We start from the raw sequence: 12236 nt of genomic DNA on the forward strand, positions 1-12236 counted from the left end.
TCAGTAGTTCCAATGGAATATTGTCTACTCCGGGGGCCTTGTTTCGCCTCAGGTCTTTCAGTGCTCTGTCAAACTCTTCACGCAGTATCATATCTCCCATTTCATCTTCATCTACATCCTCTTCCATTTCCATAATATTGTCCTCAAGTACATCGCCCTTGTATAGACCCTCTATATACTCCTTCCACCTTTCTGCTTTCCCTTCTTTGCTTAGAACTGGGTTTCCATCTGAGCTCTTGATATTCATACAAGTCATTCTCTTATCTCCAAAGGTCTCTTTAATTTTCCTGTAGGCGGTATCTATCTTACCCCTAGTGAGATAGGCCTCTACATCCTTACATTTGTCCTCTAGCCATCCCTGCTTAGCCATTTTGCACTTCCTGTCGATCTCATTTTTGAGACGTTTGTATTCCTTTTTGCCTGTTTCACTTACTGCATTTTTATATTTTCTCCTTTCATCAATTAAATTCAATATTTCTTCTGTTACCCAAGGATTTCTACTAGCCCTCGTCTTTTTACCTACTTGATCCTCTGCTGCCTTCACTACTTCATCCCTCAAAGCTACCCATTCTTCTTCTACTGTATTTATTTCCCCCATTCCTGTCAATTGCTCCCTTATGCTCTCCCTGAATCTCTATACAACCTCTGGTTCTTTTAGTTTATCCAGGTCCCATCTCCTTAAATTCCCACCTTTTTGCAGTTTCTTCAGTTTTAATCTACAGGTCATAACCAATAGATTGTGGTCAGAGTCCACATCTGCCCCCTGGAAGTGTCTTACAATTTAAAACCTGGTTCCTAAATCTCTGTCTTACCATTATATAATCTATCTGATACCTTTTAGTATCTCCAGGGTTCTTCCATGTATACAACCTTCTTTCATGATTCTTAAACCAAGTGTTAGTTATGATTATGTTGTGCTCTGTGCAAAATTCGACCAGGCGGCTTCCTCTTTCATTTCTGTCCCCCAATCCATATTCACCTACTATGTTTCCTTCTCTCCCTTTTCCTACACTCGAATTCCAGTCACCCATGACTATTAAATTTTCGTCTCCCTTCACAATCTGAATAATTTCTTTTATTTCATCATACATTTCTTCAATTTCTTCGTCATCTGCTGAGCTAGTTGGCATATAAACTTGTACTACTGTAGTAGGCGTGGGCTTCGTATCTATCTTGGCCACAATAATGCGTTCACTATGCTGTTTGTAGTAGCTTACCCGCATTCCTATTTTCCTATTCATTATTAAACCTACTCCTGCATTACCCCTATTTGATTTTGTGTTTATAACCCTGTATTCACCTGACCAGAAGTCTTGTTCCTCCTGCCACCGAACTTCCCTAATTCCCACTATATCTAACTTCAACCTATCCATTTCCGTTTTTAAATTTTCTAACCTACCTGCCCGATTAAGGGATTTGACATTCCACGCTCCGATCCGTAGAACGCCAGTTTTCTTTCTCCTGATAACGACATTCTCTTGAGTAGTCCCCGCCCGGAGATCCGAATGGGGGACTATTTTACCTCCGGAATATTTTACCCAAGAGGACGCCATCATCATTTAATCATACAGTAAAGCTGCGTGCCCTCGGGAAAAATTACGGCTGTAGTTTCCCCTTGCTTTCAGCCGTTCGCAGTACCAGCACAGCAAGGCTGTTTTGGTTATTGTTACAAGGCCAGATCAGTCAATCATCCAGACTGTTGCCCTTGCAACTACTGAAAAGGCTGCTGCCCCTCTTCAGGAACCACACGTTTGCCATTAGCATTTAAATTGTTTGTGAAAATCAGAAAGTGAAACCAGTGTCCCTGATCGCGATCTCATTTAGATGACCTTTCTGATGACGAGTAAAAATATGAAAATTAACTGTCCAAGCCACACGTAGCCTTCACATTAATATGAAAAGCGGACAACTTTACCAAAAGATGCAGGCTCGATTTTAATATTAAACTGATTTTCATTAGAGCAATTATCGCTCGATCGTTGCGTTATCAGATAAATCAATAAACGAATCGTTATTAACACCTCAGTGAACTGCATTTTCAAATCAAGCCTTATGGTGAAAGGAAGGAGCTACTACAAACAAGGAAAACAAATTTAGGAACCCTGAATTATCATTAAAATTACGAATGATGGGACAGTGAAAATAACAAATGGCATGCGCAAACTAAACTCACGTGATTACCCTGTTACCAGTCGATGAGAAGAAACAATGTAAAGTCGGCATCATGACTATTTAAATGATTTGATTACAAAGAGTAAGATACGGTAGAGCTTCATAGATAGTGTTGCCTCAGATTAGATACATCTCAATTAAAGAACGTCGTTAACTCTTCCACAAAATATTATCGCTGTAGTTTTAAGTTATGCCGAATGAGCAGATACAAACACAATTCGGATACTATAAACTACAATATCTAAACGTACTTTCAATAAACAAAGTCAACTACTGGTGAACAAGTCGTTCAGCACATAAAAAGAGAAACAATTTCTGAAGATATTCGTCTGGAGTGTTCCACTGTATGCCTGTGAAATCTGGACACTATTGAAGACAAGCAGAAAGCGCTTGGAAGCGATGGAGCATGACTTTGTAGAAGAGTAATGAAAACCAACAGCTGTACAGTTATAAAACCCGATTAAGTTGTTCTGAAACACGTCATTGAGAAGAGAAATCTCATAGCAATAGCCCAAAGAGGAAAACAAAACTCTTCGGGCATTTATTAAGACACAATAAGTTTTTAAAGGGGGGGTTGGGTTGTTTTGGGGAAGGAGACCAGACAGCGAGGTCATCGGTCTCATCGGATTAGGGAAGGACGGGGAAGGAAGTCGGCCGTGCCCTTTGAAAGGAACCATCCCGGCATTTGCCTGGAGCGATTTAGGGAAAACACGGAAAACCTAAATCAGGATGGCCGGACGCGGGATTGAACCGTCGTCCTCCCGAGTTTTTGAAGGATACGATAAGGAAAAGATTGGGAAAGAAATACAGGGGAGGTGAAGAAGGAAAACTGTGGAAGATGTATGGTGTGTAACAAATTTCCAAAAATTATCAAGAAGCGAATAGAACAGCACAAAATAGTGGAGAATGGTTGCAGCGACAGAACTTGATGATGAGGAGTTATATCGTGTTCTAACTCTTAATAAAAATAAATGCACTGTTACCTTGCAAGCTACCATGGAACTCGTCCTGGAAGAATAATGCCCTCAGATTATCTGTAAATCGATGTTACATGTTGGAGGACGCACTGCAAACTCTCCCTCCCTTAGCAGGGGTAAGCAGGACTGCCAAGGAAGCCACGCACCTCCTTTCGTATAACGCGTTTCCACTGGCAAAGCTTTCTTCCGTGGCTAGCAATTAGCGGCACACGTGTTGCTCGTCGCCTGTCATGCACATTGTATCATCTTAATGATTCCTGCTGTGCCGAGTAAACTATGTCTCTGTCTTCTGGTGGCTGCAATAGCAGCAGAACACTCGGGTTTACAATCTCGTTATTTTCAGTGCCTAACAACAACAACAAATAACAAATATCAGTCCTCGATGGTTGTTGTAACCCTTCACGTCCGTAGTCAGTTTTTCTAGTTGTTAGAACAGTGAAGAGCTTGTTGTCGCAGTAAAAGAAAGAAAAAACGGCGTTAGAAAATTTTACCACTCAGTTACCCGTATCTGAGACTTGCCTCCTGTTCACCAGAAGTTGTTTATCGAAGTTAGCTTGGTAAGTAATCTTCCCGTAAGTCTTGAACAACAAACCAAGTTCAGAGGAATCCCAATGAGACTCGGAGGATCTTAAGAATCCTTCCAGTCTTAAATGTGTGAAGAGATTCTTTGCAGCCACTCTTAATGAAAATTCCTTGCTAAAAACTAGCAAAAAAAGGAACTGGAAATTTCGTTAGATTTTGCACGTGCATATGTGTGAACCTGTGTGGGATTATACTCAAGGGAAGTAGAGAATGAAAGAATAAGCCTTAGGAAATTAAAAAATAATAGTAAAATACAGAGAAAACGATAACTAAATAAAGTGGATCGTTTGGAAAGTGCAGATCTTTGCACATCTGCCAAATAAGAACCTGCTGCTGGGTAACGTTCGTGAAATACCGTTTACAGAATGAATTTCCGCTCTACAGCGAACTGTGCGTTGTTTTGAAATTTCCGTGCAGACTGAAATTGTGTGGCGGACTGATATGCAAAACTCGAACCTTCACCTTTCACGGGCAAGTGTTCAGCTGACAGAGCTACCCAAGCACGAATCATGGCTTTCCCCCTCCCCCCCCCCCTCCCGCCCCCCGCCCACACACACACACACACACACACACACACACACACACCCGCGACCTCCATTCAAACGGTTCAGCAAAAAGCTCTTGTGTCAAGAAATTCCAAACCAGCGCACACTTCGCCGCAGAGTGAAAATCCATTCCGAACGCAATCTCCTAGGCTGTGGCTAAGACATGTATGTCTCCACAGAGTCCTTTCTTCCAGGAGTGCTAGTTCCGCAAGATATGCAGAACATTTGTATTTGTAAAGCCTGGAAGGTACGTGACGAGGGGTACTGGCGGAAGTAAAGGGGAGGGAGGGGGGGGGGGGGGAGGTCCTGACTGTGGCTTGAGCAGCTCAGTCCGTACAACATTTGAACTCGCAAGGCAAAGATCCCAGGTTCGAGTTCCGGTCCGAAACAAACATTTCATTTGCCAGGAAATTTCGTTCAATACCTTGGTACTCTGCACCGTGCACTGCAACGCAATTCCTTGCAGAAGTATGGTTTAAATTTGTGGCGAGCTACAGACAGGGTGCCAAAGATTTCTTCACGCACAGTATGTGTATGCATGCACAGTATGAACTAAATTGTCGTTTTATGCAAGGTGGTGGTACTCTACGTACTTTCTGTATTCACTCTGCCTCCCCAACACATTCGATTTCAGCAGACTTTTATTGTTCAACTGTTTAGTATAAGTTAGATTTTCAAGGAAGTGTCGATTTGTATAGTAACACAACTGAAGTATAGATGAGTACTTGTCACACAACAGCGGGGAGGGAATACTAATGCCGGTACTCAAATTGTTTGTCTGCAGGTATTGGCAGATGCTTCCGTACCTCTCCATTCAGTTTCCGAGAGTCAGTGAAGTGTGTTTGTGTTGGCCATCATACAAAATGAGCGGAAAGTTACAGCAACAGACTTGATGTGGTAGACATCAATGTCAATGAAATTCTCCAACAGGCGAGTAACTTTAGATGTTATTTTATTTTGGAGGCTACCAGTTTCAGCATTTCACTATGCCATTTTCACGCCCTTATGCATCTCTCCAAATAAACGAAAATGTCATATAACTTCGAATGAAGCATTAGTGAAACGATTGAATTCACAACATCCAGGGATTTATGGTAGTAAAATGAAATAAAATAACATCTTAGCCGCGCGGGATTATCCGAGCGGTCTAAGACGCTGCAGTCGTGGACTGTGCGGCTGATCCCGGCGGAGGTTCGAGTCCTCCCTCGGGCATGGGTGTGTGTGTTTGTCCTTAGGATAACTTAGGTTAAGTAGTGTGTAAGCTTAGGGACTGATGACTTTAGCAGTTAAGTCCCATACGATTTCACACATTTTAACATCTTAACTTACGTGGCTGTTAGAGAATTTCATTGACATTGGCAATTACTTCCCTGTCCATGATGGACAAACAGAGATTATGTGGTAGAGGTCTAGTTCGTTAAAAATAAATAGAAATAAATCTGAGAAGAAGTAAAGAAAGGGTAGCATTCTTGCGATCTAAGGTAATGCATTCGTATCTGCAAAAGGATGAAAATCTGCAAATGGATGAAAAAAATTGATTCAAATATTGAGTAGAACACTTTGATTTCCCATTTTAGTTTCCATTCCTTAACCGTGTTTTTTTTTAACGTAGGACGTGATGCTTTCTGTGTCGGCCACTTCTGAGTATAAATTACTTTGTTCTCTAACTGATCTAGATCGATCTAGGTTCTAGTGGAATGCAGACAAAAAGAAAAGGAAGATAGACTGTACTTCGATAACTGGAACAGGTTTTCAGACTGTAATTTGTTCTAAATTCTAAATCAATGTTCGCTCAATATATATCGAAATTTTGATAAGTGAAATATTTTCTCACTTGTTTTCTTTTCCTAACACTGGTTGCAACACACAACTTTATGAACGTGAGATGTTCCTTTGGTTCTATGTCGTTACGTATTCTCTACTCATTACAACGCAAAAACGAAACCATTCGCTAAAATATCCATGTGGGTAATACGACTTTCTTTTGGCTGTGTGAGAAGCACTGGGTCTTCACATTGAATAAGAATTTTTTCTGCTAAAATTATTTTGGAAATGAAGCGAAAACTTTATGATAAGAACGAAATGTAGACATACGCGGTCAGGACGTACATTACAATTACAAACTGCGAGAATTGTGTGGAAGACTGTATATGACTTAGGTGAGCCAGCTACGAGAGACCGAGAACCAGATCTTCAGATGACGATGTCCTTGACATTAACTAACTCACGTTGCCAACTACATAAAGTGAACTGAATAAACAACAAAATTTTATACTTTATCCTATCATATTTCTGCAAATGCGCAAGAGACTCGACTAATATTTCTCTTTACAGGTAGTATTATCATCGTCAATTTCGGTGATTTTTATTGACAAAAAACTAACGCTGGCGCTTAACTAAGATAGCATGACGCAGCAGACTGTGGGCTTTGCTTCCGCTTTGCGCGGCGGCTGGTTCGTTCTCAAGCCTTGACAACACGTAACGCTTACGCAATGACCTAGAAGAAGTAGTTTAGAGGCGAACCCAAGAGTTTGGCACGCGAGTACTATGGGACCGATCGTGGAGATTCGGTAAGTGTCTACGGACTTTTAGAAAATTTGATATCGTCAACAGGAATTTAAAGTCTGGTTTCGTAGGCGCCTGAAACAAAGTTGCCGCCAGATAGTACAAGGCATTGAAGCAGTTCTTTCCATACAGCTTACCGAGTAAAACGTCGAATTCACTTTGGTGCGTACTTTATTCTTCACACTGTGAGTAGCACTAGATGTTATTGTTATTTGTAATTGTGTAGCGAGGTTGCCGGTGCCAGTCGAGGAACGGGCCAGTGTATAAACGCTCAGTGAGTAAGCTCATAGGAACACAGTCAAGACAAATATTTCAAGTTTGTATATTGTAGGAAATATTCGTGTAGTTCTGCGATGAGCGGGACAGTGTATAAACGCTCAGTGAGTAAGCTCATAGGAACACAGTCAAGACAAATATTTCAAGTTTGTATATTGTAGGAAATATTCGTGTAGTTCTGCGATGAGCGTGACAGTCTTTTAGTATGAAGCAGTAACCCCCAACACCGATTCCTTAGAAGAATCGATGTCCCATGTCTGATTACTTAACAAATGAGATAACGTGTTAAATATTTGACATTAAGCATGTAAGCGATAATTAGAAATAAGTTTGAAATCATGTGTAAAGTTTGCTGAAAGTCGCTAAGTGCTCTCTTTATCAAGGACTGGATGAGTATAGTTCGGGTAATACGCGCTCCGTTTGAAGTAAAAGCTAGTTTTTTACGTATCTCACTATTTATGATGTCATAACTCCTGAACTATGTGTCGCAGAATAATACGATTGAGTGGTACATTAAGTTGTATATATTGATACTGTCTGCAAAATGCGTTACGAATAGAATTAGTAGTAAAGAAGTAATATATATTAGAACGTCATGCTTGATGCTGAAAAATTTACTACATGAACAGTGAAAATATAATAATCAATAAACCTTTCTCCTTTCGTCGTTGCGAGAGGGGTGTCAGCGAGAGAAAGGTTTGGAACTGTGTAAAGTTTGTTGGAAAGCGCTAAGTGCTCGCATTCTCAAATCTGGGTGAAAATAATCTGGGTAACTGAGTTAGGCTGCCTCCAGAAATACACAAAATTTCAGGTACAATACTTCCCCTAATGTGTTAAACCTTTAACATAAAATTGTACCTCATAATAAGTAGATTATAACGGGATATTTTGAGCATGGCTGTATTTCAGTAACGGTTACGGAATAGCAGGTAAATAAGACAGTCAACCAGTTGCAATAAAAATATTACAACTGGTTGTCCGTCTTACTCATCTGCCATTATGGCAGGATTTTAAATTTTTATATTCGGTTGGTAATTATAAGAAATACTGAAAATACTTTTTTTTCTCGTGGGAGCCGTCAGACTGGCATCCTGCAACTGCAAGACTGCACCATGAAATATCAACCGGTTTAGTCCTTCGATAACGTAGGGGCTGATTACTCGGCGATGCCGGCAACATGTTTATCCCACTCTCCTATTAGATAGAAAAATAGATCTGTCTGTAGTGTCAAAACGAACTCAGTTTCTGTTATTGTTGGTTTCTCCGTCTTGAGCTTATCGTAATTTAATTAAAGAGAGTTTTACACCAGACGCGATTCGCTTTTATTTATGAAGCATCTTCTGTGGTTATTCAGAAAATTCGATATATATGTTTGTACATTTTGGTTGTTTTAGATTAAAATTAGCATTTTTGTTTATAAAACTGATGTGCTCTTTACTTACTGTGTTATGTCTCTTATATGTAATGATCAGCCAGAACATTATGACCGGCGACCCACTATCGATATGAACCCGTCCAGGCGATAGCAGCGTCACCTGGCGAGGAATAACTGCTAGTCAGACACACGCATACTGCACCTAGTATAAGTGAGCGTGCTGTCCATGTGTAGAATGGGGAAATCGCGTGATCTGTTTGAGTGATGGTCTGGAGGCCTGGCACGAGGGTTTCGGAAACTGTACAATTTGTGTGTTCGAGGAGTGCTGTGGTGTATGTCTTCAACACGTGACGAAACCAAGGTTAAATCACATCCAGGCCTCGCGGGGTTGGGCGACCCCCTTCATTACAGATGTCGGACGTCGTAGGTTGGGCAGAGTGGTAAAACAGGACAGGGGGCGAACTGTGGCGAAACTAACATCAAACTTTAATGCTGGGCTGAGTAAAAGTTTGTCTGAACACGCAGTGCACCGAACACTCCCAACGATAGGCCTCCGCAGCCGACGACCCATACATACGCCAATTTTATGACCATGACATCGGCAATTACTACTGAAATGGGCACGTGGCCATCGGCACTGGATGTTGGCGCAGGGACAGAGCGTTGCATGGTGTCATGAATCTCGACACCTTCTTCATCATGCCGATGGGAGGGCGCGAATCCGTCATCTTCCAAGGGAACAGCTCCTTGACACCTGTACTGCGGGACTGAGTCAAGCTGGCGACGGCTCAATTATGCTCTGGGAAACATTTCACGTGGGCATTCACGGGTGCAGTGGAGTTCGTGCATGACACCGTGACGGCCAAAGAGTATAGTAGACTGGTTGCAGACTACGTACATCCCTTCATGGCGATCATGTTTCACAACGGCAGTGGCATTTTTCGACAAGATAATGCACCACAAGGCCAAGAGTGCCATGGAGTGGGTCGAGGAACACAGTGGCGAGCTCCAATTGATGTGATGCCCCTCCCTCCCTCCACAACAAGCCAGATCTGGACCCAATCGAACACATCCGGGATGTGATTGAACGTGGCGGCGGAGCTCGTCGCCCCCCTTCCCGGAATTTACGGGAATTAGGTGACTTGTGTGTGCAGATGTGGTGCCAGTGCTTTCCAACCATCTACCAAGGTTTCACTGCATCCATGCCACAACACGTTGCCGCTGTTATCCGTGCCCGTGCCAAAGATGGACATACTGGCTATTGGATAGGTAGTCATAATGTTCTGGCTGATCAGTATATATATATATATATATATGTCATCATCATCAGCCAATTCAATCATTAAATGATGTGGCCTCTTCGAGTCGTGGATTCAGGTAGGCTTTCAGCACTCTTCTCCAATGGGACGGTCTTGGGCAGTTCTCTGCCAGGTGTTACCAGCGATCTTTTTGATGTCTTTGTCCCGTCTGTCTGGTGGTCTTCCTCTAGGCCTCCGGTGCTCTCTCGGAATCCAATCCAGTACTACCTTCGTCCATCTGTTGTCTTTTCTTCTTGCGACGTGGCCAGCCCATTACCATTTCAAGGAACCTACTGTCTCTAAGAAGTCATTAACCTTCGTCACAGACCGGATGTCATCTGATCTTTTCCTGTCCTTCCTTGTATAGCCCAGCATTGATCTCTCCATGGCTCTGTGTGCTGTCCTAAGTTTCCCTTTTGTAAATGAGTTCAGTCTCCATGTCTCGCAGCCATACGTCATCACAGGAAGAATGCATTGATCAAATACTGCTTTCTTCAAATTTACTGGCATTTTTGATCTGAATACTATTGAATTCTTCCCAAATGCTTGCCAGCCAAGCTTGATGCGTCGATAGATTTCTGGCCTTATGTCTCCCTTCGTATTTATAATCTGGCCAGGGTAGACATATTCACTGACCTCTTCTAGTAGACTGTCCTTGACTTTCACATCTCCAGCTGGGAGCCATTTGTTGGACATTACTTTTGTTTTGGAAAGGTTCATATTCAAGCCAACCAGCTGACATTCCGATGCAAGATCTGTAACTAAGTATATATATATATATATAAGACGGAGAAATGGATAATAACTGATTTCAACAGCTGGTGCGGAAGATGGCCATGCAAAGAAACATATTAACAAACTTATTTTATTTACACGTTTTTAAAAATGTATATAAAAAAGGCAAATTATAAAGCGAAATCTTTAAGAAAGTCATTGTAATATTCGTTTAATATGAAATTTCATTATATTCTTCTTTTTTCTTGTGCACTTGTCCCACATTGGTGCTGGATCGGCATGGTTATGAACGGATATGGCGTAGTTAGTTTAAGGGGTGGCCTGATGCTCTTCCTGTCGTCACCCCGTTACGTGCAGGAACGAAATGTGTTCACCACAGCTGTCTGCATGTAGAGTGATTGATGTGAAAGTACTGGAAAGTGTTCTGGATGTTCGTGAATTGTGTAACTGAGGCAGGACTTGGGTACAGTCCCAGTATTTACCTGCTGGGATGTGGGAAACCGCCTAAAAGCCACATCCAGTTTGGCCGGCACACCGACCCTCGTCGTTAATCCGCCGGGAGGATTCGATCCAGGGCCGGCGCACCTCCCCGTCCCGGAAGCAGCGTTTTAACACCCCCAGCTATCCAGGTGGGTCAGGAAATTTGCTTATATATAAGACAGGATGCTAGGACATCTGTCAAGACATCATGGATTAACTTCCATGATACTAAGAGGCAGCTATAGAGGAAAAATTGCAGAAGGAAGCGGGATTTGGAATACACCCAGCAAATAATTGAGGATGTGGGTTGCAAGTGGTAATCTGAGATGAAGAGGTTGAAACAGGAGACTAATTCGTAGCGGCCCCCATCAAATCAGTAAGAAGACTTAAAGAAAGGGTCATTTATTTCCCCCTACAAGCGCAAGAACTAATAATTTTTACATTAAACCATTTTTGAAGGATGTTCTTAAGATTTTTACACCTCTCTCTCTTTCAACCAGTAACTACACCACTAATGGGGAAATGTTTTCGCGACTATCATTAGTCAGCTCGCAAAAAACGAAAAAACGAAACTACGTATTCGACACATACCGATGGTTTTAGGTTACGTTTACGTGTTACCCGCTTCCATCCCGCACCACTCCTAGGGACTGATGACCTCAGCAGTTAACTCCCATAGTGCTCAGCAGTTAAGTCCCATAGTGCTCAGAGCCACTTGAACCACTCCTAGGCGTGCTAGACTTACTGCCGTAGCATTTTTTTTCTTTTTTTTCGAGATAGTGAGCTGTCCGGGTAATAAGTTTCGTTGAAATATCTCTACACTCTCCAAAGCTATGCTTCTCTCCTTTATCCCTAATCCAGTTCCTAGCAATCTTGTAATTCCACAGAACTATTTCTCCAGTTTGCAAGTCACATGTGCCCAAAATTTGGTTGAAATAGCTCCAAGCGTTCCAGAGTTACAGTTACGTAATCGCGACTTTCGCCATTCAGGCCAGCAACTCGTTTTAGATCTAATACACTCTAACTTGTTTTCGGTTTTACCTTCTCATCCCAACCTCATCCTCTCATACACCTCATGTAAACACGGAAGTATGAGGATAATATGCAGAACAGTTGTGGAACACTTCGAACATTCAACTAAACTTGACACAGATGTCATTCAGTAGCAGGACACAATTGACGCAGATGTCACTAAGTACCAGGACACAATTACCTTAGGGATGACACACCC

General features: G+C 42.1%; 1 protein-coding gene across 1 annotated transcript in view; it reads left to right on the forward strand.

Annotated features, from left to right (window-relative positions):
- The first annotated feature begins 6723 nt into the window (after positions 1-6723).
- The window catches only part of LOC124776883 (cytochrome b5-related protein-like), a 125546-nt gene continuing 120033 nt past the window's right edge, over positions 6724-12236 (forward strand). Inside the window, exon 1 of the mRNA XM_047252067.1 lies at positions 6724-6846. Coding sequence (XP_047108023.1) covers positions 6824-6846 — 23 coding nt within the window. The 5' untranslated portion in view covers positions 6724-6823. The remainder of the gene's footprint in view (positions 6847-12236) is intronic.

Source organism: Schistocerca piceifrons, chromosome 2, assembly GCF_021461385.2.
Source record: "Schistocerca piceifrons isolate TAMUIC-IGC-003096 chromosome 2, iqSchPice1.1, whole genome shotgun sequence".
NCBI classification, from domain to species: domain Eukaryota; kingdom Metazoa; phylum Arthropoda; class Insecta; order Orthoptera; family Acrididae; genus Schistocerca; species Schistocerca piceifrons.